We start from the raw sequence: 27,046 nt of genomic DNA, 5'->3' as shown, positions 1-27,046 counted from the left end.
TCCTAGAACTTTACTGCCATGCACACACACATTATATATGTTATTAATTAGTGTATCTTGTTCTCTAGCCTAAATTATTCATTATGCTTGTGAGCCCATGGTTCATGGAAGGCTTTCTGGAAGGTCTAGTGTCACAAATGACCCTTAAGACTAAGTAAACAATACTTGGAAAAGGACACTAAAGGTCAGCGCAGGAATATAAATGGGGACTCAGACGTGGAAAAGTAATCATAATGTGGCATAGCTATTGGGAAGTAGAAACGGTATGCTGTTAAATATGAATATGCTGAGGGCCCTGGGGTGGAGTCAAGAGAAGAGTAGTCACAGTAGTAAAGCCATGCATACATCTTACACTTTTGGATACAGGGAAAATTTCAGGTAGATTTATTTCTTGTTTATATACGAGCATATGTCAGTATCTACTACAGTGGCTTGTTTGCAAGTGCTTCCAATAATGGCAGAGGTTTTCTCCCCAGCTAGATGCTTAACAAATCCGAGAGTAGATGTACACCTGTGGGTAGGATCACGTCTGTATTAATGACTATTAAGGAGGAGGACAAGAAGGGAGAAAGAAGAAAGAGAAGATAGAGGAGATGGAGGAAGAAAAGGAGACAAAGGAGAAAAAAGAGGTAGAGAAAAGAAGGATGAAGAAGAGAAGAAAAAATGATGAAGCAGGAGGAACTGGAGGAGGAGGAGAAAGAATAGGACACTGAAAACTCAAAGGTATTGGCGAGAGATTTTCTGGATCCCAGCATTGTGCTATGCAAAGGGCTACACAGTAACTCTCACCTGGGCAGGTAGACTTCCACCTTTTGTTTCTTAACAGAGTTTGTCCACTCTTCAATCAGCTGTGCTTTGAGTAGAGGCTCCAGTGTGGCCAGTGGAACTTCCTGTCTGGACAGTACCAGCATCATGCTGATCTCATCTCCCTCATAGGGTATTTCTAGGACTTGGTAGATGCCACCAGCCTCATTGGATCCATCACTAAATTCTCCTAAAAATGAAACAAAATCTTTAAAGTTCATATCAAAAAAATTGATTTCAGACTTTTTTTTATGTCTTCACTTGAGAAGATGTTGGGATCAAGAGAAATGCTCAGCAATTAAGACTCCCACAGAGGAAATGGGTTCAGTTCCCATCACCCACACAGTGGCTCACAGTCATATGTAACTTCATGTCCAGGAGTTCCAAATGCCCTCTTCTGGTGGCCTCCTGGACCAGCACACCTGTGGTACACATACATACATACATACATACATGAAAGAAAAACACTCATACACATAAAAATAAGTCATTTTTAAAATAAAAGGAAATAATGTTTAAAAAATAAGAAATTCAGGAATCCAAAGCAAGATTATTTATTTGAAAATAGGCCTTGAAATTAAATGAATCATCAACACCAAAAATGTAATTGCTTTTGAATTCCCAGAATTATCTTATATTTTTTTATGTTTGCCAGACCAGTTTTTATTTTTAAATAAAATAATTCAATTTAACCAATTTAACATAGTGAAAACTCTAATTCTAAAAATAAATCCCTGGCTTCAAGTTGGGTGTACCAATTTGGACATTTACCAGTATTCCCTTTTTAAGAAGTCAATTTGTATTGCTGGGTACTCCACTATCACCACAATTACAAGACACAAGACCAGTATTGCCAGTAAAAATAAAATCTAAGCATTATATACTGTATATCAAGTGTGTTTGTGATAAGAAAGTCCTCAAAGTCAGTAACTAGAGAAGTGAGATAATTTATTTTGGGTTCCATAAATTTAGCAGAATTTCTTATGCATGTGTACATACATACAAACACACGCACACACACACACACACACACACACACACACACACACACACACAGACTTTAGAATACACCATTTTGTCATTAAATTTTCTCCATCATCAAAACTAAGAATAATATTTCTGTTATTGATATTTTCCTAAGGATATTAGACATGGCACTAACCATCATGGTTTTCATAATTAAAACTGTTGATTCTAATGTATATTCATTATACAATTACATTTCTGCTAATGACTTAACTAATTATTTTAATTCAAGAGGAAATAATACCTTAAACTTCTGAGGAGTCCAAAAAAATTCAATGAAAATAATGTCAAAGACATTGAATTGTGTCATGAAGTACAGTTTGCATCAACCACACAAACACAAATCTGAGGCATCAGATCCCCTGGAGCTGGAGTCACGAGCGGGTCTGTGGGTGCTAGGGATTGAACCCAAGTCTTCTACAATAACAGCAAGTGGTTTTAACTGATGAACTATTCCTCTGGCGCTTGATATTTAAATTCAAAAGAAAAATTTACAAGGGGCTGGTAGGGTGTTCAAGAGTAGAAAGGCAGTTGCTGCTGAGTTCAATGACCTTATTATGATTCCCCAGAACACATATGGTGGAAGAAGAGAACCAACTTACTACAGTTGTTCTTTGACCTCTATTCATGAGCCACAGTATACAAGCTCACAAACAAACAAGTAAATTTAGAAAAGAAAAAACGTATAATAAGAATGTTTAAAACTAAATCAGGTTCTTAGTAGACCATAAAGCTAAAGACCATCCCAAAGCCAATCATTTCGTGGAGTAAACTAGAATATTATCACTCAAGATCAGAACTTTTAGTGTGTGTGTGTGTGTGTGTGTGTGTGTGTGTGTGTGTGTGTGTGTGTATGCACGCAGGTACAAGTATGTCATGGAGCATGTATGAAGGTCCTTGCCTACGGCTTCATTTGATACCAGGACTGGCATTGTTTTACTGTTGTGACTGATGGGTACCTGTGCATGAGTTTCCAGGGAAACTCCTGTGTCTATCTCCTATTTCAAGGTATCAGCACTGGGATTATGGATGCACAATATAGGGCCCAGTTTGGGTTGGGTGCTGGGCATTCAAACTCAGGTTCTCATGCTTATGTAGCAAATGCTTAACTCAGGAAGTCACCTTGCCAGCCCAATATCAGACAATTTTAGACGAGTAAAGGCACTTTGCAGGTATAATTAACTTTGTAAATTAAAGATGTATGTTGGAAAACTGTCAATACCTATACTATTCAGTCATGATCTAATGACAAGCCTTTAGAAATGCAGCCAAGCAAATTGAACTATAGCCCAAATTATATTCACAAGGATTTGGAGCAATAAACATTTCATATTTCTAAAGGATTTGTTGATATACTACAAGAATTAAAAAACATAAAAAAAGTCTTACCATAATAAAATTCTCCTTGTTGATACATCATTGGAATCTGTACTTCACTTTCATCATCTTTAGTGAAAGAAAACGTTCTGGTATTTTCAGGTCTAAACTGTGATTTCCAGTTCCCTTTGAAATACACAGCATTGATGAGGGCCAGATGAGTGACAGAATCAAAATCCCTTGGAGATACCAAATCTTTCAACAGACCTATTTAGGTGAAGGAGATGAGAATTCACATTAAATTGAAAAGTGGAAGAGCAAAGAAAAGAATTTTGAAACCACCCTCAGATAGAGTGGTCCTAAACATGTAAGATGTGTATATAATAGAAGTAGAAGGATCTTACTTCTAAAGGAAAAACACTATCATACACACATAATTACATCATTAGCAATTAAGGGCATCCAAAATCAAGAGTATGCCTAGTAGCATCCTGAGACAAAAACTACCCACTCACATCCAAGGACATCTTGGCCTTCACCACTTCCTTGGTGCAATGATACATGTAAAACTATGAACACAGACAAAGCACAGTGATTTCTCAAAGTTTATCTTTTAAAGATTCATTTATTTTTTATTTTATATGTATGTGTGTTTTGCCTGGATGTATGCCTGTGCACATGTATGACTGGTGCCCCTGGAAGTCAGAAGAGAGTTTCATGCCCCCTGAACTAGAATTATGGATGGTTGTGAGACACCATGGGGTGCTAGGAACTGAACTCAGGTCTTCTGAAAGAGCATCAGGTGCTCTTAAGTGTTGAGCCAACTCTCCACCCATTAAATTTTATTATTCAACAAGGTACATAAGTGTCATTCTGTTCAACTTGTCCCCATTGAATACCGGTCATCCTCCTACTGTTCTTAATGGTGTGCAAACATAATTGAGAGCTAATTTAATGCACAAAGTATTATTTTCTATCATTTGAAAACTCCTTTTTCAAGTCTAATCTGAAAGATAGTAGGTTGCTGCTATTTGCTAAGAGTGCCCAAAAGAATTGAAAGCTAGCATATTTTAATGATGCAATATATTTCAGGTAGATAGTTATTCTTTTTAGATGCTTAATAATGTTAAAATGTCTCCTTTTATCACAAATAATTTCATATCAAATTTATTTAATATTTTCTCATTTTGTTAACCACTTTGTATGATAAGTACTATCTCAAGGTTGTGTGAATTGTAGGGTTTAGAATGTCTGATAGTGTTTTTTTTTCTTCTAACAAAAGATTTAGAATAAAACTATTTGGGAAGTTTTGACATTAATATTTCATGTAATAAATAGCTATACTAATTTACCTTAAATATTGACCTATTTTTAATTTGTTTGTTTTTCATACATCATGTATATTGTTTATTATACACATTACCCACATATTCTCCTATTTTAATTCTCTCTCCTCTTCCATTAAACTACTTTTAATTAGACTCAATTTTTATTATTTCAACTATCTTCTTGGCTAATGGGAAAATAAATGGTGAAATTTTAACCACTTAAAAGTATTTAGAAGTCTTAAATATACTTAAAATGTGAATTATGGGGGCTGGAGAGATATCTAAGCAGTTAAGAGCACTTGCTGCTCTTACACAGTACCCAGGATTGGTTCCCAGTACCCACAAGCTCACATCAACCTGTAACTCTAGTTCCAGCAGATCTGAAGCCCTTTTCTGGCATCCATCAGTATGTAAGTGGTTCACATACATACACTGAGACCTACACATATACACATAAAATAAAATAAATCTTAAAACAACAAATATGAATTAGAAATAAAATGGAAAGTATGTGCAGCCAGTTTCTAATTCCTCTCTACTAACTTGAGCTAAAACAGACCACTCTTTTTAGAATTAATGCTATTCACTTCTTAAAATTACTTATTAGTTATTGTGGTTGCAAAACCAAGAAACATCTTCAAACTTTGATTTCTTTCTTTCTTATTCTATTTTAATTTTACAATGAAACTATCACCAACTACCATTCTGTCTGACTAATTTATCAAACAGTTCAACCAAACTTCCACACAGTAGCTATAAGAGGGAGTTTATTAGAGAACATTGATGGTAGATGATCAGAGCCGATATTCTACTCATGGCCACACATTTTACTTATTTAGTATAAGTGAGGGCACATATACATCACAAAGTAAAAGATGTTTAGGATTGAGCTAAATAGTGAAAAGAAAGAACATACTGTTTGTATAATTCTCCACCCACTTATTGATGTAGTTGGCCACAGCTACATTTTGACTGAAATCCACATGATTAACTTCTGCATTAAAGTACTTTTTCATCATTTTCAAGAACTCATCATTGATATGAAATCCATTTTGCACAAAGAGGGAATTGGCAATTTTCATCACATATTGGCTCTCTTCAGCAGAGACCACGTTAGAAAAATCTTTTAGGAAAGAAAATTCTTCACCTGCAAGATGACAAATGAGAAGCATATCAGTGGAACAGACATGGTGAAAGATCACTATAGCACAGTAAAGGACATTAGAAGAACAGTGATCAATGAAAAGCAGCAGGCTTGCTCCTCACAGAGACAATGACAAGGATCTTCAAGTGCTATTTCTAGATGCTCAGATTAGCTTGGTCTAGTTTACCAAGTGATACTCCTTGCTCCTTTTTGTTTGCTTGTTTCATTTTGTTTTTAAGTTTGTTAGTTTTACAGTCAGAGATCAGGCCCAGGACCTTGCACATGCTAGGGAGGTTGAACTGCAGCCTTTCACTGTGACTTTGATAAATTCTAAAAAGAAGAAACAAATTTAAGTTGTTTTCTTTCAGAATATTTGGCTTAGTTGCATTCAACTGGTCTTTTTTAGGGTTATTAAGCAAAATTTAATTATCTAGAAGATATTCCTTTAAATGTTCCTCTCAACAGACTATTTAAATATCATGGGTAGAAATCTACTACTTTCTTTTTAACTTTCTAGTGAATTTGTTCGTGTGTACACTAGAAAGAAGCATTAAAACAGAAATCACACCTCACTTCAAAGTTATTTTCCCTAATACATGTAATTTTATAATAATAGTACATTTCAAAAGACTTGGATATTATTTAACCAATGAGAATATCATTAATTGTAAAGCAAAATATGATATTTTTCAAAAAATCATGATGCCTTTCTTTTGATCATCCATCAGTTACTTTCTCATTTATTGCTATAATAATTTACACTAGAAATTACAGAAGCACTTTTTGTTTACTTTAATATGCAGGCTTATTTAAATAATAGTTTGGGGAAGCACTTTCCTTAGACTTACTCAGCTATGACTAGAGACAGGAATGAGCCCTTTCTCTCTCTCTCTCTCTCTTTTTTTTTTTTTTTTTTTTTTTTTTTGGTTTTTCCAGACAGGGTTTCTCTGTGTAGCTTTGCGCCTTTCCTGGGACTCACTTGGTAGCCCAGGCTGGCCTTGAACTCACAGAGATCCGCCTGGCTCTGCCTCCCAAGTGCTGGGATTAGAGCCCTTTCTCTTATTCTAACCCTTTGAACCATATTCTTGTGATAAGATCATTTCTTACCTCTAGTAAATATTAGTGCCTCTGGCAGAAGGCAATATGATTGAATTCAAAGTTAAACTCAAATATTTGTGAGAAACAAAACCCAGGAACTCACCGTTCTTCAGGCCATCGTATCCCATTGAATGGCGAATTTCTTTCAGAGTAGACCCTTGAGCCCCGATCTCCATCACTCCCATTGCGAGGGCAATGCTCAGTGGAGAAAAGAGAATGTTTTCATCTTCCCCAGTGGCTCGAAGATGGTTATACATATTCACTGACCACTCAGCTATGGTTTCATCTGGGAATGTTGCCCCTATCAACACACTTTGCATGGCCAGCAAAGAGAACAGCGCCAAAAAATAAGCCATCCTGGAATGGTTTTAAGTCTGGAAAACAATAATTTACATATTAACTATAACCTCTGATACATAAATTAAAGGAAGAAAAACAAAGAATTAGTACTTCATGGATTATAAGATGAACTTTTTTAAGAAGCTGAAATTAAAAAATAATTCAATATTAATTTATCTGTAAAAAATGTCCATTAAAGATTTAAGGATAAGTTCCTTTCCTGCCCCATCTCTGTGTGTGTGTGTGTGTGTGTGTGTGTGTGTGTGTGTGTGTGTGTACGTGCATGCATGCTTGGAATGGAAGGCATACATGCTAAACACACACTCTAAAACTGAGCTAAACCCCTGTAATAGTTTGCTTTCTGTTGCTGTGATAAAGCACTGACCAAAGTCAATCTGAGGAGGAAAGGGTCTATTTGTCTTTCAAGTATTTTTTTTATACAACTTAAGTTCACCTGCCTAGTGAAAGTATTGCCCACAGTGCACTGGACCCTCCTGTATCAATGAGAAATCAAGGACCTGGCAAACAGACATGCTCACAGGTGAGTGTGATAGATATAATTCTTCAATTGAAGTCCCTTCTTGCCACATATGTCCAGTTGACAATCAAGATTAACTATCACAAGCCACAATCCTCAAACTTCTACTTCTAAAAAGAATCAATTAATAGTCAATTGAACAGAAAAGATTGCTAAGTTGTGAGGATTATATAAGGAACAGGATAGATACGGTCATAACATTCACGATATTAAGAGGATATATGGTGTCCTGACTAGTTTTATGTTAACTTGACACACGCTAGAGTCATCGGAAAGAAATTCATTCAGAATTAAGAACTGAAAACATGCCTCCATAAGATCTAGCTCTAGGACATTTTCTTAATTAGTTATTGATGGGCCAGTGCCCAGCCCATGGTGGATGGTGCTATCCCTGGACTGATGGTTCTAGGTTCTAGAATAAAAAGCCTCAACAAGCCATGATGGACATCAGCTCCTGCCTCCAGGTTCCTGCCCTATTTGAGTTCTTGTCCTGATATCCTTCAATGATGAGCAGTGATATGAAAATGTAAACCAAATAAACCTTCTCTTCCTCAAGCAGCTTTTAGTCATGGTGTTTCATCACAGCATTAGTAATCCTAACTAAGACAGAAATTGGTACCAGGATATTTGGGTACTGCTATGTAGACCTGATCATGTTGTTTGGGGGAGGACAGTATAAGGATTTTGGAACTTTGGTCAAGAAAAGCCATTGAGTGTTCAGAGCTATTCTGTGGGAGCTTGGAAGAAATCAGATACTTTAAGCAGTGCTTAATGAATGGGCCAAGCTAGTAGGAGTAAGAAAGACAGTGCCGAGGGTGATTTGAACAATGAGGGCCCAGCTCAAGAAGTTTCAGAGGGGAAGAATTTCAGTAAGTGGCCTAGAAACCATTCTTGTGATATTTTGACCAAGAATGTGGCTATTTTTTGCCCTTGTCCTAAAAATCTGCCTGAGGATACATTTAAGAGGCTTTTGACTCATGGCAGTGGTAGTGGAGATTTCAAGATAGCCTATCGTGGACTCTGACATGTGATTATCAGTAATCACTCTTATGGGAATCTATAATAAACAGGAGCAAGCTAGACAAAGAGATATTCAAAATGTACAGTTTGAAGTGAAAAAAAAAAAAACATCAGGAAGTGTAATGGAGTTAAAGCCAGTGCTCAAGGAGATGACAAGTTTAAAGAAAAGCCTGATGCTAAATGGAATAAAGGGAGTGGTAACTCAGGGCAAAAACCTACCCAGCTAAGTGTAGTATTGTATTCCCCCAAATATTGTGCATGCTAATAAACTTATCTGGGGTCAGAGACAGAGCAGCCACAATATTAAACATAAAGGATAGGCAGTGGTAGCACATGCCTTTAATCCTAGCATTCCAGAGGCAGAAATCCATGTGTTCAAGGATACAGACAGGCATGGTGACTCATCACGCCTTTAATCCCAGAAAGCAAGCCTTTAATCCCAGGGAGTGGTGGTAGAAAGCAGAAAGGTATATAAGGCGTGAGGACCAGAAACTAGAAGCATTTGGCTGGTTAAGCATTTGGCCTGGTTAAGCATTTGGCTGGTTAAGCTTTCAGGCTTCTAGCAGCATAGTTAAGCTGAGAGCCATTGGGATGAGGACACAGAAGCATCCAGTCTGAGGAAACAAGACCAGCTGAGAAGTTGGTCATGTGAGGTTAGCTGTGGCTTGTTCTGGTTCTCTGATCTTCCAATTCACCCCAATATCTGGCTCAGGTTTCATTTTATTAATAAGACTCTCTAAGATTCCTGCTACAGCTAAGCTTCTAACTTGTGAAAAGGAATTAGAGAAAATCTTAAGTAGCAAAAGAAACTATCAACAACAGAAAGCTGGTGCAAATGTAATTGAAAGAGGGGGCCAAGTTCCAGCCCCATCAAGCAGCAGAACTTGACAGCTTTGGCAATGTGCTTTTCCTAGCTTCATAGTCACAAATACAAGAAAGGGATTGAGGACTCTTTCTCTGTGGCTAAGAAAAGCCACTGAGACCAGGTGTATGTCAGGGGTATCCCTGCATGGAGGCCCAGAGGGGCCATTGAGTGAAGGTCAAGCCTAGATTTTGTTGGCGACATCAAGATGCTGGAGATTCTAGAGCCATGGGACACCAGCCGAGAAGAGCTGCAGACCTGATGTAGATCCAGTCCAAGAGAAAGAAGTGTGTTGTGGTCAACAAAGCTGGAAGTTGGAGTTTTGGAGAACACTTAGACATCATATGTGGAGATGCACAAGTTGGAGTTTGCCCTCCTGGTTTTTTGGTCTTGCTTTGGTCCAGTATTTCCTCACTATGTTCCCTTTCCACAGGGTTTAGACTTCAGAAATTTTCTTGAGTCTCAAAAAGAGACTTTGAACTTTTAACTGGTTTTGAGACTATGACAGACTATGGGACTTTTGAAGCTGATCTGAATACATTTTTGCATTATGATGTAGCTACAAATCTGGAGATGGGGCAGAAGTTGGATGTGGTGGTTTGAATGAGAATGGTCCACATAGGCTTGTGTATCTGACTGCTTGGTAACCAGCAAGGGGAACTGTTTGAAAGGATTATAAGAATTTGAAGATGCGGCATTGTTGGATTTGGTATGGTCTTGTTGGAGGAAGTGTGTCATTGAGGGTGGACTTTGAGGTGTCAAAAATGCTGGGTGCCCAGTCTCTCTCTCTCTCTCTCTCTCTCTCTCTCTCTCTCTCTCTCTCTCTCTCTCTCTCTCTCTCTCTTCCAAATTCCCACAGAAGAGCTCACCGAGCCTTGACACTCAATGGCTTTTCTTTCTCACGGTTCCAAAATTTGTCCACAATCCAGGTCTGTCACAGCAGTACAGCAATTTCTGACTTAGTTAGGTTTACTATTACTCTGATGAAACACCCATGGCTAAAGTAACTTGAAGAGGAAAGGATTTATTTAGCTTATGCTTTCATATCACTGTTCACTATTGAAATAAATCAGGATAGGAACTCAAAAAATGGCAGGAACCCAGAGGCAGGAGCTGATGCAGAAGCCATGGAGGTGTGCTGCTAACAGGTTACTGATCATGGCTTGCTTGGCCTTCTTTCTTATAGAATATAGGATCACCAGCCAAGGAATAGCATGACCAACAATGGGCTGTGCCCTCCCCATCAATAACTAATTAGGAAAATGTCCTACAGCTTGATCTTATGCTTTTCTCAACTGAGGTTACCTCCTTTCAGATAACTCTAGCTTGTGTCAAGTTGACATAAGACTGGCCAGGGCTATAAATATGGAGACTGGGAAAACAACTCAGGCAGTGACTGTCCCATAAGTGTGAGGACCTGCTTTTCAGTTCTATGATCCAACTAAAAAGGCCTTCTGTCTGCTTCCTTTTACCCATTGCCTGTGAGTACATCTGTATTTAATGCTGCTACCACTGCTATCATCACTGACATTGGAGCCTTGTTTCCCTGGGTTTTTCAGTGTGAACAGTGGCTCTTCAGGAATTCTCTAGGCCTTCTGCACTAGATTGTGAGTGATCGGGCATCCAGGCCCTGAACTGAGTAGCTACTCAGTTCTCATCCTTTCCAAGGTACAAATAGCCATTGCTGACTATCCAGACTGTGCTGTGTAAGCCAATCTAAATAAATTCCCTTTCAAATATATTAACAAGCACAGACACACAGTGTTACATGGGCTCTTTTCCTTTAGAATATGTTTTCTAAAGTTCTTATTTGCCCATAGTCTGACCTGTACACTGTACACTGAGGAAAGACCTGGTGTTCTCTCTCTCTCTCTCTCTCTCTCTCTCTCTCTCTCTCTCTCTCTCTCTCTCTCTCTCTCTCTCTCTCTCTCTCTCTCATAACCTCCCACTAAGTCACTATAGGTATCTGGAAGGCAAACTGCTTATTCAAACAATTCAGTAACTTATTTTTCTTGATCATTTTTTAAATATACCATTAAAACACCACATAGAGTAATGTAGAACAAACACATTGGGAAAATTGTAATTTAATTAGAGTTGATAGTCTCGATTAATCAAATAACATTGTGCAAAGGAATTTGACTGGAGTACACTTCCAACAGACTTTCATCCAGAAGACTCTAACTGCTCTGTGTTGTGGTTCTGGTTTCAGAGAACTGTCTGGTCACTTTCTATAAGTCCTTTGCATTTTAGAGTTAGATACCTGTTTTCTTTTTGTCTGAAGAGAGTCTCAAGGTTCTCTGCACAACCCCCATCTCCTTGCTTTCGTAATAAGATTTGGGGAAAACTGGCACATTTAGGAAGGCAGACTCAATAAGATATCTCCCAACCTATGTTTTAAATGTTATGGCTACTGGGAGGTAAGCAGCTGCATCGGAAGATGCTCTGTGACTCAGGCGGTACTGAGAAGGGGCCAGCTGACAAGAGCGCAGAACTGAGCATCCACAGATGCTGCTCATTCTTGATCTCATGGATTCCCGAGAACATGCTGGAGCTTCCTCTTTCTGAGCTCGGAAGGAAAATTAGCAGGCATTCTTCTAAGGTGAAGATTATAGAAGATTCATCGGTTATTTAATTCATTAGGTTTAATAATCCTTAGTGGATCATAAATCCAAGTGAGATTCAAAAGCTCACCTTGTTTTTATTTTTAAATTAATTAATTAATTAATTTGTTTGTTTGTTTATGTGTTTGTGTATGGTAGGGGACATGAACATGCCAAAGAAAACAACTTGAGGAGTTTGGATCTTTCTTTCCACTATGTGCGTAGTGGGCAGAGACCTGAGGACCTCAGTCTTCAAAGCAAGTACCTTAACCTGAGGACCCATCTCACGATCTCCCAAAGCCCATCTTCTTGATCAGTACACTCAACAGTCTGGTATGCCATCTTAACTTCCTGACTGTGAAGGCGTGAACCTGAGCCTCATGACATGCATGTAAGATTACATACTATGGGGCTAGGAAGATAGCTCAGTGGTTAAGAGTGTTTGCTGTTCCTTTCTCAGACCAAGTTCATATCAAGCATCTCATGATGGTTTATAACTCTAATTCCAGGAGATCTGACACCCCATTCTGGCCTCTGCAAGCACTGGCACACATGACACACACACACACACAAACACACAAACTCACGCACATAAAAATTCACACACAAAAACTCATACACACACAAATATCTGTATAAAATAAAAATGAAAATTAAATCTTAACCAAAGGTTTAGTGAGAAGGCTCAGTGGGTAAACGTACATGTTACCAAATCTGAAGGCCTAAGTTCTATCACTGGAACCCATATGTGAAAAGAGAGAACTGACTCGTGAAAGCTATTCTCTGACCTCCATAAACACATTATGGGACGTGAACTACTTCCAAAAATAAGTAAATGTAATCATTCAAAAAAATGTTAAAGTCTACATAGTGTAAAAAGATAGCTGTATCTACTATTAAATAATGCAGGTCTTTAGAAAACACTGGGATTAGCACAAGTATCAAATTTCAAGGTAACAAAATGTATTTTATTCATATAAAACAAAACTATGTCATCAATACAGTCCAGAAAATGATGCTCAGTCTGTTAAAAAGTATTCATAGGCATTTTAATTTACAAATGAGTATCTCATGATAAAATAACAGCTTGCTTAAATTTTGTTGCTCCCTATAAGAAGTGCTCACACTTTATAAATGAAAACAATGTAATCTGAGATGCTATAAACTTTCCCATTGTCATAGGAGTTCTGAACTCAGAACTGGGGCTCAAGTCATCCTTACATGGCCTGGTCTATTAAGATAATGTTCCTCCAGGCTTTGAATAAACAGAAAGACACAAGCGTTGGAGAACAGAACTTGGTGTATACTGAATGACCCCAGCAAGTCAGATGCATTTTCTCAGCCTTAGTATCCACATCGGCAAATGAAAATTCAAGTCCTATGCTACAAAATTATTAAAGAAATAAGTGAAAAATTTCCTATATGAAATACAGAAATACTCATTTTAATATACAAGTTACAATAATGGGGCATTGCCATGGGGAAAAAAATGTTTCTATATTCACATCCATCAAAAAAGAAGCTGTAGAGTGAAAATCGAGATATATAATTCCTCCTGGCCCAGCTAATGTACCATCTTTGTACATTCATGCAGCCAAGAGTGTAGAGGTTTATAAAGATATATTTAAGGATAAGGTTTTGTCCTTAGGGACCTCACACATCATGCTGTGAGAATATACACTATAATACATGATCTTTTAGAGAAAACCAATTCTCTAAAGGTCAGGAGAAAGTCAATTGACCCGTCAAAAAAAGGTATCACATTGATAAGAGCAAATGACATTCCTTATGTAGGATTATCAAGGACCTCGGATGAAGATGCCCTAGTCTACAACAGATCGTTCAGATAAAGAATCTGTATTTGGCCGCTTTGCATTTCGCAAGTCTCCCTTGTCTTCAGGAAACCATCATTAAAACCATTAATATATCTTCCAGTAACTAGAGGACTCTGGTAAAAAGTACTCGGTATGTTTGTGGAAAAGGTTTCTGGCAAGGCTGTGAGCAGTCAGCTATGGACAGCAAATTACACTAGGAAATTAGGGGCCTGTGGCTCGGGATGGTGGCAGCAGGTCAGACCATGAAACATTTTTCAAAAATATAGAAAGACCTGCATTTTAAAAGCTTAGCTACCCAGCTGCACAAAGAGAGGCCAAACTTCCTTTGCTATCCTAGTTATGTATTTCTGGTGCCACCTATCTTACTCTTGGGTATTTAACTTTTGGCTGGGGCACGATCTCATTTCCCTAATGTACCTTGTAAGTGTATGTGGTCCCCATATGTCTTACCGGGTCTTGCTCTCTCCTCTTGGACACATTTCTCATACGAGTCTACAAAATGCCAGGGCCTCACTAGTAATCCAAATGACTAACACGTTCTCAAAGATGTTCAAGCCCACTTTCCAATGTGCATAGATAAATGCGCCTGTGGCTTTTCAAAGTCTTCCCCTTGCTTGAGCGCTTGCAGTGAGTGCCGTCTGGCTCAAATGGGGCTCCTCACCTTATCAAGGACTTTTTTTTTTTTTTTACAATATCAATATTTGAACAGCCGACTCATGCAATGAGCACAGGACCCAGTGCCAGTGCCTGGATGCCTCCCAAACAGATCAGGCCAATCAACTGTCTCACCCACTCAGAGGGCCTGATCCAGTTGGTGACCCCTCAGCCATTGGTTCATAGTTCATGTGTTTCCGTTTGTTTGGCTATTTGTCTCTGTGCTTTATCCGACCTTGGTCTCAACAATTCTCTCTCATATAAACCCTCCTCATTCTCGCTAATTGGACTCCCAGAGATCCACCTGGGGCCTAGTCATGATCTCTGCATCCAGATCCCTCAGTAGTTGGATGAGGTTTCTAGCACGACAATTAGGGTGTTTGGCCATCCCATCACCAGAGTAGGTCAATTCGGAAACCTGGGGCCTATGCAGGGTCGCTTGGCTCGGCCTGGGAGGAGGGGACTGGACCTGCCTGGACTGAGTCCACCAGGTTGATCTCAGTCTGTGGGGAAGGCTTTGCCCTGGAGGAGATTGGAATGGGGGGCGGGCTGGGGGGAAGGTGAGGGGGGCGTGAGGGGGGAGAACAAGGGAATCTGTGCCTGTATGTAGAACTTAATTGTATTGCAAAATAAAAATTAAAAAAAAAAATTAAAAAAAAAAAGAAAAAAAGGAAAAAAAAACAATATCAATATTTGGTTCTAGTTTAACTCTTTCCCCTCATATTCAGTGGGTTGTCCCACATTTCCATATCTTATTCTACACACTTCTTGCTATGTTTACTCAAAGGCTACAACTGCAGTTGTTGTCTTGTGATCTGTGCTGAGAAGTAAACCAATGATTCTGTTGTTCTTTGACTACTAACTACCCTCTTCAACCTAACATGCTGGTAGCCTCCAGATGAGTGCCTTGACAGGACCCCAGAAGCCCTCTCACGCCTGTAGAATGAACCCCCAAATGTTTAGTCTTGCATATAATCCTTTGCACTCTGGCCTTGCATAAATTTCTACACACTACTCTTTCATGCACCCTGCCACTCTTGCCAGACTCCCTTTGGAAACACAAACCCCAGAAGTCCCTCTCTTCTTGCTGGCTTGTGCAGCACCTTCTGGAACTCCCTTACCACAGTTCCCCATGCTCCGGTTCTAACCACAACTCAGCCTCTGCCCTGCACCTACACCCTTCAGGAACACCCTCTTGGTTTTTCAGTTAGAGTTTCAACAATGTCCCTTTCTGCTTCCATCTATCAAAGGTAATTCCATATATATAGCATCTCCTTTGAGAGTTTTGAGGGCACTAACGCAGGGTATTCTTTGTGTACACTAAGCTAATGTGAATAAGCAGCAAATGCATTCCACAAAGGAAGTGACAAATCAATGCTTATTGAATTAGTGTGGTATAAGACTTGGAGTCACACAGTGCCGCATCGGTCCCACAGCCAGAGAGGCTGCAGTTTCTGAACACTACAGTGCAGTTTCATCTGAGCCCGAGGATAGAAACTCATTTTCATTTGTTATTATTTATGATAAAGTGTTTTCTCACTGAATGTGAGGCCACTTTTCCAGCCTGACAAAGTGGTCCTGTCACTAACACGGGTATAACATGACAGCTGGCCACTGGAAGCAGTAAGAACAAGCACATCTCCCTGAGCAATCACACAGGGGCTGCCCAAATGCTGCTGTGATAACATTAGTCTGCAAAATGTCAGGGCCACTAGTATTAATAAGCAACATTCTCAAGCCACTGGCTCTCACATGGAACCTTAACTTTGGAGATTTATTATTTATAACAGACTGAATTGAACGCTTTAGTGCAAAAACTACAAAGGGCTACAGTACTGGAATAGCAGTAGATATGTGCTGCAGTGGTAGAAAAGGTAGAAGAATTCAGCTTTGAATAAACTATTGTTGAGTTTTGCACTTCTCTCCCTTCTTACCAGTGGTGGGGAGGTTGTGTGCATGTGACTATGTGCACACTATATTACAAAGCACAGTGTAAAGCACATGAGGGAACAATATTCTTATAACTGCTTTCTGAGAACCATGTAATTAAATGCCAGCACATTTAATAGATAGTTTTAAAAATTCTTCTCAAGAGGATGGAGAGATGGCTAGAGTGTTAAGAGCACTGCAGAAGACCTGAACTCCATTTTCAGCACCGCTATAGGGACCTCACAAATGCTCACAACTCTGGATCCAGGGAGTCTGACACCCTGTTATGGCCTTGGATGTCACCTGTATGCACATGGTACACATACAAAGAGGCACACACATATACTCATGAATAAGAATGTATTTAAGAATGAAAACAAAACTTACCAGGCTTATGAGATGGTTCAGCAGGCAAAGGAGTTTGCTGCCCAGCCTGACAACCTGAATGCCAACCTCAAGACTCACATGGTGGAAGAACAGAACAGATTCCCTAAGCTGTCCTCTAGACTCACAAGCATGCTGTGGTATGTGCACTCCCCCCTCACATACTCTCTCTTCTGCACACACAGATAGATAGATAGACAGACAGATAGATAGATAGATAGATAGATGACAAAATGATTTAAAAACAGAAAGAAAAATCTTTTTCTGGTATCTAACATAATTAGTGAGACCATTCAAAAATGCATCTTATTTATATTATAATAACACAATTATTTCACACTTAAAAAATTTCATTATTGTGAGTTGAGAAAAATGACTAAATGTCCTTTCTCCACGGGGAAAAAATGCAGGTGGAAATAACTAAAGATGAATAATTAACAGAAAGAGGAGAGGAGAGGGAGAGGAGGGGAGAAGAGGGAAGGGAGGGGAGGGGAGGGGAATTATTTTGCCTTAGGTTTTGAAACTTTATGATGACCATTTGGTGTTTGAAAACATTGTTCCAATTTTGGCTAGTATTTATTCTATTGATAAAACATGTGATGAGCTGAGGTCTCCAGGTCTTTATTTTCTGTTTTACTAAGAGAAAGGCATGTGTCAGATCAGCAGCAATGATGTCGAAAAATTTATGGAATAATTAATTGGTCCAAGACAGAAAAAGTTCACTACTTGTTAGAAATAATAATAACAACAATAATAATAACAATAATAATAACAACCTGCATCTTAGCAGGCCTGTAATTCAGCAAAATTTATATTTGTAACATGTGGGGTCTTCCTCCTTTTCCCCAGTTTCAATTTTTCTGAAATTGGAATGAATGTTTTAATTCGAAGAAACCAGAACCCAGCTAATCTCCAGGCAGAGAGGCAAGTTGTAACATGGTTGTTTCAGGCTACAGTTTGAACAAGTGTGGACTTTGGACATTTGCCAGGGCTTCTTTGATTCCTCCACTGGCTTCTTTACCTTAGTTCTGCATTTCATAATTGAAACTTTTCCTTCAAGTTAAATCCGAAAGTATCTACAATTGGATCCTGTTTATGAAGAAGAGACAAGAAAGGGTGCCTGGAACATAAATTTGCTGTACATGATGCAAATTTCCATGGAGAAAAAAACAACAACTAACTTTCTCATGAAATATCAACCAAATGTTTTAAAAGGGACCAAGAAAGAAGATACATGCAAGCAGATATATCTTTCCATTTAGGGATAGTCAAAATAAACAAAACAAACAACAACAACAAAAACTGTCCATTAGATGCCAAGCAGAGTAGTTAAAGGCAGAAAAACGATCAGACATCTCAGGATGAATCATAGCAAATAAAGCTAGGCAAGGGAAATAATCCTTCTGTTCTAGAATAAGGATTATTGTTGGAGTGCTAAACTATCAAGGCTTTCCAATATCTTTTGAAATTGTCTTATAATCCTATGTATCAGACTAAGTTGAAATGCATGTGAAAGGCAGGGTTATGGGGTGAACTCTCCAAATAATAACTCTGCATTTTTGAAATATTATAATGAATACATTTTTTAATCACAAAAATGCTAAAAAGGTATCAATGGAAATAAGCTTTTTGGAGTTTACCATTGCTCACACAGTGGTAAAGGCATTTGCCAACAAGCCTGGAAACATGGGTTTGCTAGTGACAATCCATGGGTAGAAGGAGAGAGTCAACTGCTGCAAGTTGTTCTCTGATCTCTATGAGTTCCACACACGCACAGGCATATGTGCACGTACACACACACACACACACACACACACACACACACACACACACACACTAAATATAAAAAAATTAAATGCACTACAGAAACATTACCTCCTGTGCTAGAGAAGTGATAACCAAAAATAGTCCTGAGGAATGTTAGAAAATTTACAATTAACTTTCTGCCATGGCATGAATGCATCTTCACTTTTTTTTTCTCCTAAAGATGTGTACATTACTTCCTTTATAAATTGTCTTTTGCTGGGCAATGGTCGTGCATGCCTTTAATCCCAGCACTCAGGGGGCAGAGGCAGGCGGATCTCTGTGAGTTCCAGGCCAGCCTGGACTACAGAGTGAGTTCTAGGAAAGGCACAAAGCTACACAGAGAAACCCTGTCTCGAAAAAAAACAAAATAGATAGATAGATAGATAGATAGATAGATAGATAGATAGATAGATAAATTGACTTTCTATCCACGGAACAGTTATTAAATTGATATGTTTCTTGAAATCAGTAAACAAAGGTAGTATGGAAATGCAAAGGCTTTAACTCTGTAATCACATATGATACTGTTGGGACTCAAAAAACAATAGCCCCAAGCCTGTTTCCCTGTATGCTGATTATCTTAAAAGACTTTAGAGACTAGCAGTTACTAGAAGCAGCTTTTGTCTGGTACCTCTTATCTGCCTTAAAAGAGCATGGCATACCTTCCACCTCTCTCTGCAGTTTCCTAGCTGTTGCCAGAAAGATGTAAGCATGGGATCATGTTTGGATGGACTCTGTCACAAGGTATTGTTTTTCTTTCAGGTTCCTTCAGATTCTAGAGGGAAAGCTGATTTCTGGTCATCAATTACTGCTCCAGATTGCCTGTACTTTCCACCCTCCTTCCTGTTGTGAAGAGGGTATTTAAGCTTTCACCATCTGGGCCTCCCCTGAGGTCTCATTTTGTGTGGCTCCCAAGCTATGCACATCAAATATAGTAGTGAATTTTTTTTCTCCTTTAAATTCTCTACTGTTTGTTTCAGCAAGCTGAATTGTTGAATCTACAGAGAGAAAGCCTGAACTTTCCTACAATGCAACAATTTGGTCCCTTCCTCTTTTTTCTTTTATCTAAACCCAGCCACTCAGCACATCTTTCCCTGTGTTCTTAACTTGCAGTTTTCAGCATTATAAATGCTTGTGTTCCCCTTTCCCCCATGGGATTAAATCAAGCAAAAAAGGAAAGCTTTTTCAGGCTTATCTCAAAAAAGTTGAACTTGGGAAAATGCCAGGTAAATCAAAGGGGCAGAACTGAGGACAGAGTTAGCTGTAAAGATTCAATTTATCAGTATAAACGATGAAAAAAAAGGGCCGAGATGCTGACAAAGTGTCCTGAATAGAGAACTATATATTGTCTAAAACATATACTTACATTTTCAGTTTACATTAGTCTATGAGTTTAGGAACCTTTATTCTGAACAGACTTATAGCCTTTTAAGTTTTACAAGGCTGACAGTGATGCAAATAATTTTGTCCATAAAAATGCAGATCACATATACGTGATGGAAGGCAGCTGATGATTGCCCTGTGGACAAGACCAGCTCTGCATCTATTAAGTAATGGGATTCCAATTGACTTTCTGTTGGTGCCAAGGAATTCAGACAATATGTTATTAATTACTGTATTAGTTATATGTTAACACATAATTAATTAATATATTAATCAATACACACATTACAATATTATTAATGCAATATTATTAATAATACTAAGGAATTAATATGTCTTATAGCCACATATTAATTCTGCTTCACGAATTCTCCACTGAATTGGTCATCCTATACTAACTCTCTCATAGTGATGTAAACAAGACTTCTAATATATTTTCAATTTATATTTGCATGAATTAAAATTATAACCTTTAAAAATAATTATCTTTTAACTGATTAAAAAAACCTAAAGCTAGGAATTTTTCTGTCAAGAATATTTTCTTCACAAGTACAATCCAAGAACCTGAGTGGGGAAGAAGTGGAATAAAGATATTTTAAAATTTTCCTAAATACCCTTCAGTTACTAATTGAATAAGTACTGTGCCTATGATGACTCACAATGACTTGGTAGCACTCTGCACCTGGGAATTGTTGACCACAAAACAACTAGTAATCGCTTAACTTCTGGGATATTTTGCTCGCATCCAGGAGGGATGTTGGTCCTGGGGCCCCAATGGGGACAAACGAGTCTAGTCTTATGAACATTGAAAGCTAGAGAGGGGGTATACATGATGACAGAGCTCCGCAGAGCTTTCTGACACCCTCTGGCATGTGCCCAGATCTTTTTCTGAATTGCTCATTATCAACACAAAGCTAAATGGAATGAAGGTGCACTGTGACTTAAAAGACTCCCTTTTTTTGGCAATGCCTGTGGCTCCCAAGAGGAAGTGGTTTCCCAAGAGCCTTCCTGCCCTGTGGAGATAGGATCTCTAAACCTCCCAGACTATTCAGTAGCCACAATAACTTTTGGGTGAATTGTTTTTATATCAAGCAGCTATTGAAAGAATAAATATCTAATTGATCCCTTTCTCTCTTTAAAAGAAGTCTCAAAAATTAAAAGCTAACATAATTTGTGTTTTTTTTTAAATCTGGAGTAATGCTATCAAAATACTTGTGATGCTTGTTAAAAACGATAAGGAAGACTTTATTCAAGAGACAAAACTGCAATGGGTGTTCTGAAATAGTGAAGAGAGATTGGCATGATTAAAACCAAAAGAATGAATAGATATTTACTAATCTCTCTCTCTCTCTCTCTCTCTCTCTCTCTCTCTCTCTCTCTCTCTCTCTCTCTCTCTCTCTGTGTGTGTGTGTGTGTGTGTGTGTGTGTGTGTGTGTGTGTGTGTGTGTGTCTGTGTGTGTGTGTGTCTGTGTGTGTGTGTGAGCATGTGCATGCACAAAAAGGAGATAGATGAGTCAAAAATTACTAAGAGAAACTCCAGGAAAAAGAGGCAATTTGCCTAAACTGACTTAACAGGATTCTTATGAAAGACAAACCAGGATGATAAAATATTGAAGACAGTGAATGAGAAATTTGGTCAGATATGAAGTGTAGTGGATAATTGCAAAGCTGACCCAGCAGGATTCCTACTAAAACTGGAGTTTTAATCAGACCCAGGAGAGAGTCCAATGCCTACTTGAGAAAATAGTTCAGAGAAATTTGACTGAAGTTTGGTCAAGCAGTGAGTTTTTTTGTTAATATAATTTTATTAATTTTTTGAGATTTTCGTAGATGTGTATAATGTATTTTGATTATAATCATCCCTGCTTTCCCATAACTCTTCCGAGATCCACCTCCACTCTCTGTCGTCTTCCTAACTTCACATCATTTAAAAAGATGGCCCACTGAGTTTAGTTTGTGCCATCCATATACAGGTGTGAGGCTACCCACTCACCATGGCTGACGAACCAGGGGCCACATTTTATAAGAAAACTAACTTCCCCTCCCCGAGAGGCTATCACATTTCAATAGCTCCTCAGCTAGGGAGTAGGGGCCCACGAGCTTCTCCCAACTCCGTGCTGGAATATTGACTGGCTTGATCTTGTGTAGGCCACTACAGCTGCAGTGAATGCATAAGTTCAACACTCTTGTCATGTCCAGAACAAACATTTTCCCTGCTCCTTCCAGACCTCTGGCTCTTACAACAATCTTTCTGACCACTTTCCCTTGATGTACTCTGACCCCTGGAGGCAGGGGTATGTATAGCTGCCCCATTTCTGACTGAACAGTCCACAGACATTTATTCTAGCTGTCAGATTTTTATTCAATACTGTTAGTAGTACTTTCTCCACGGATAGATTTATTATCCACATGTGCTTGTCCAATTATATAGTAATTAGGACTTGTATTAGCAGGCACTGTGTAAAGTAGTTAGTGTAGCCAAAAATTATATTTTAATTTTGTTTAATTTTAAGCAACTTAAATAGCTCATGTGTTGAATGGCTATCTGATGAAGCCAGCAGTATGCAAAGATCAACCCTTCATAACATTGGTTCTTAATTAAATAGCCCACAACAGAAGCATTTCAAGAAGCAGAAAAAAAGTGTCTAGAACCCTACAGCACGTTCTTCTGTACCTAAGATGCTTTGACTTAAAAACAAACTCCATTTCTTCAGAGATCGCAAATGACAGAGAGGCTCCATTTGAAATTCCAAAATGTTTCAGTTTCAGCTGGTGAGAACTGGCAGGGGGGAGCAAATCATTGCCTACACAATACCAGGTAAGTTGGCAAGACCCCAACCATCCAAGAAATGTGTATTAGACTTTCTACATAATGGTAATAAATTATTCCATTTAGCACAACTTGGAAGAAATCATACTTGTCAATGAGTGATTTCGTGTGTGTGTGTGTGTGTGTGTGTGTGTGTGTGTGTGTGAGAGAGAGAGAGAGAGAGAGAGAGAGAGAGAGAGAGAGAGAGAAATAAGAGACATGAAACCATCCAAAGAGAGATGGATCAAACCTCATTCTCAATAAAAGTCACATTTTACCCATGTCCACTTCAGAGCTAGACCATTCATTAAATGGTCTTAAAGTTCCCATTAATGTTTTAAGAAATCTCCATAGTTTCTTCCTCATACATTGGTCATGGATTGTTTCACAACTGTGGATATTCACACTAGAAATACCTTGTCAGACACATCATTTTGTACTTAGGAAGCAGTCATTTATACTGAACAATGTCCTGAGAATGAAAGGTATTTCATGAGCTAAAGAAACACTCATCTGTGGATACAATAGCTCAGATTTCATTCATTGAAACAATTAACTCAATAAATACTTGCCTGATTCAAGTCAGGTCTTGTTCAAAGTCATGTGATACTTTTCTTCATGTGATAGGTCTTCATTGTTCAATGTAATATTCAGCTTTTCAAATTAAACTTTTATCAAATTAGATTTTCTGTTTTTCTTTTATAAAAATGTTGTTTATGCCATAAAGTTATGCAAAGTTGGATCTCTGTCTCTGTCTCTGTCTCTGTCTCTGTCTCTCTCTCTCTCTCTCTCTCTGAAAAAAAATCTAATACCCAGAAATAAGGTTACTTATAATTATTTTACTGAAGAAGAAATTGTAGCCTGACTCATTTTTCATCCATATACAGGCTACGGTGACCCGTGAGTATGTTCTGATGACCTGGGGAAATGAAGGGGAAATCACTGAGAACTCATTGACTACCTAGAGAGAAGATGGAATCCCAGTACTCAGGAACCAGAGGCAGATAGTTTGAGGCCAGTGTGGTCTACAGAGAGAGTTCCAAGACAGTAAGGGCTGTTAAACAGAAAAAACCTGTCTCACTAACAACAAAACATGATTCCTAATAATATTCTGGATACTCAGAGATCTGGGCCTAGCTCATTTGTCATCATAGAGGCTTCCTCTGGCTGCTGCTAAGAGCAGATGCAGAGACCCACAGACAGACATTAGGTGGAGCTAGAGAAACCCTGCAAGAGAGGAGGAAAGACTGTAGGAGCCACAAGAACATGGCCCATAGAATCAACTAAGCAGGGCTCATAGGGCCTCAGAGAGACTGAAGCACAATCATTGGAGCCTGCACAGGTCGGCACTAGGTCCGCTATCTATTTCTCTCTCTCTCTCTCTCTCTCTCTCTCTCTCTCTCTCTCTCTCTCTCTCTCTCTCTCTCTCTCTCTCTCTCTCCCTCCCTCTCTCTCCCCTGCGGTTGTTTAGCATGGGGCTTTTGTGGACCTCCTAACGGTGGGAGTGGGGGTGTCTCTGACTCTTTCGCCTGCTTCTGGGACCCCTTTCTTCCTACTGCATTGCCTCATCCAGTCCTGGTGAGGGGTTTGTCTAGTTTTATTGCATCTTCTTATGTCGTGTTTAGTTGATATCCCTGGGAGACCAGCTCTTAAGGGAAAGTAGGAGAAGTAGATCTGAGGGAGGGGAGATGGGAAGTGTAAGGAGAGGAGGGATGGGAGGCTGTAGTCAGGATGTATTGTACGAAAGAAGAATAAATGTAAAAAAAAAAAAAAAGGAAAAAAAGGAAGTCCTGCAGAAACCTTCATAACCATTTAAGGTCAGTTTTAGACTAGTCTTGATGACATAACTTCTTGCAGAGATGCCAATACATCATTGTAATGCAATGGTATCCAGTTGAGGAGAGCTGTGGATAGGACAACTGGTACACAGAAAAGAATCCAGGTGAAACTGTACCACGTTATATTTAGAGAGGGTTTCCTTTCTCTTCTTGGATTTTCTGTCCGCCCCCGTCCCTGTGCTCTTAGCCTCAGCTAGTGTGTTCTGTCTGCTCCTTTAGTTCTATCCTGGGCCATTTGTTAGCGATCCCACATGATAGTTTGAGGACAGCATACACTTTCCGGAGGTGAAGCCCCTAGATGTATTTCACTCTAGTCTCTACTGAGGCCACACAAAGCTATTTTCTTGTCTGGCTAACAAGCATAGAGCATTTTCAAGATTGGATTCAGCAAGGCAGTTTTGGCTAATGAGATTCTGACAATAAGTAAACAAAGAAGAACTTTCAAATTAACTTTAAATTTATGAGGCTGCAATCTTCCTATGTCAAAAATATCAAGTATCAAGAACGTCATATGCTTCAACCTGCTACACACTGAATATTACTGTGTGTCAACATGAAGACAAGCTGGCTAATATGCTATTTTGCTACCTTATAGACCATAGAGTTGTTATGTTTGAAAGATGCATTCAAACTCAGGAATCAGGACTAAATTCTTCATTATCAATTCCTCTAAAAAGTCTGTTCTCCATCAGGTGCACAGGAAGTATAGGAGACAGAAAGAACCATGACTGATGCAGGAAAACAACCTTGGTTAAGTGATTCTTGGGCTTTGGTTTTGTTTTTTTTAAGACAATTTATTTTTAATTCTTCTTTTGTAAAAGATTGTCTCTTTCATTCTTTGAGAATATAATATAATTATACTATTTCTCCCTACTCTCTCCTCCTTCCAAACCTTCCCTTACACCCCCTTGCTCTCTTTCAAACTCATAGCCTCTTTTTTCATTCATTGCTGTTCTGTACACACACACACACACACACACACACACACACACACACACACACACACATATATATGCATATATATACGCATATACACATATATTCTGAAAGCACTCATGGCTCACAGTGGTTTTACCCTTGGGAAACTTGTATGCATTACTTTTCAACGTTCCTGTTCAGGACTAGAGACTATGGCAAGAGTGAATTAAGAACTTAAAGATAATTTTATTATAAATTTATAATGTATTATGAAACTCCCTGACATTTGCTAGGGTTATATGAGTGGTACCTGAATACATCTGCCTGGTGACTGTTTATGAATCTGTCACAGGGGGGTTTCTAACAGAAATGTTAATTTCTTCGTCCTGCTCATTGCCATGAGTGACTGAAAGGACAAGCTATTATTTGCAGTACTGAGTGTTGGCAATCAAGTAAAACATAAGCCAATAGAAAAAGGTTCGTTGAAGGATTCTGATTTCATTTCACTCTCATATTCAGAGCAGCCTTTATAATACAGTAACAGCTTTAAGGAAGTATGTGGAAATATGTGTCATGGAAGTCAGCCAATGTGAAAGTTTGTTAGGAAGGGGGTGGGTGGGAAAGCTGAGATTTATTGTATTTCTCTACCAGGTACTTAATATAGTATCCTCTTATTTTAAGCTATCATGAGAGAAATGGATTTAATTATTTCCTTCTGAATTGAATCCAAGTTTAACAGTCCACACTGACAGGAAATTGTCCTTTATTAAGCTACTCTCATAACAGCTTAAAGCTTTTCCCATCATCGACAGAAGAACGGGGGAAGGGAGCAGTTTATGCTGTGAATATCCAGTGTCTGCCTTCTCCTGTATACTTAAGACATATTACTTTCTCTCAATTTAGCCTCTGGGAGATTTCCGTAAGAGCCATGGCAAAACGCAGGTGTGTGTGTGTGTGTGTGTGTGTGTGTGTGTGTGTGTGTGTGTGTGATTTTTAGGTTTAAATTTGTGTGTGTCCATGCACACACATACATGTGTGCATACATGCGTATGGAGGCCAGAGGGCAACATTTTGTTTTTATGACTCTCCATCTTATTTTTTGAAACCGATTCTCAACCACAACCTGGAGATTACACATTAGGTCGGACTGGCTAGCCAGTAAGCTCCAAGGATCCCCCGTCTCTGCTTCCCTAGGGCTAGGATTACTACTGTGCAGCACTACTCCTGGGATTGTACATGGGTGCGGCGGCTTGAACTCAAGGGTCTTCATGGTTGTGCAGCAGGCACTCTACCCTTCAGAGCCTAAGTTCTTTTTTAAAAAAATTCTGGGCATGTTATCAAAAATCAAAAGCTACTTGTATTGCAGGAAATTCAGAAAATATTTTAATGGTCATTAATGTGCCAGAACGTA

General features: G+C 38.8%; 1 protein-coding gene across 1 annotated transcript in view; it reads right to left on the bottom strand.

The window, feature by feature from the left end:
• Positions 1 to 27,046, bottom strand: part of Serpini1 (serpin family I member 1) — an 81,683-nt gene that overhangs the window by 19,533 nt on the left and 35,104 nt on the right. Inside the window, exons 2-5 of the mRNA XM_059265502.1 lie at positions 6,821 to 7,091; positions 5,392 to 5,622; positions 3,220 to 3,414; positions 790 to 994 (exon numbers count right to left, since the gene is read on the bottom strand). Coding sequence (XP_059121485.1) covers positions 790 to 994; positions 3,220 to 3,414; positions 5,392 to 5,622; positions 6,821 to 7,073 — 884 coding nt within the window. The 5' untranslated portion in view covers positions 7,074 to 7,091. The remainder of the gene's footprint in view (positions 1 to 789; positions 995 to 3,219; positions 3,415 to 5,391; positions 5,623 to 6,820; positions 7,092 to 27,046) is intronic.

The sequence above is a fragment of the Peromyscus eremicus genome, chromosome 6 (genome assembly GCF_949786415.1).
Source record: "Peromyscus eremicus chromosome 6, PerEre_H2_v1, whole genome shotgun sequence".
Lineage (NCBI taxonomy): Eukaryota > Metazoa > Chordata > Mammalia > Rodentia > Cricetidae > Peromyscus > Peromyscus eremicus.
The sequence above is the reverse complement of the archived record's forward strand: the minus strand, read 5'-3'. Positions and strand labels throughout refer to the sequence as shown.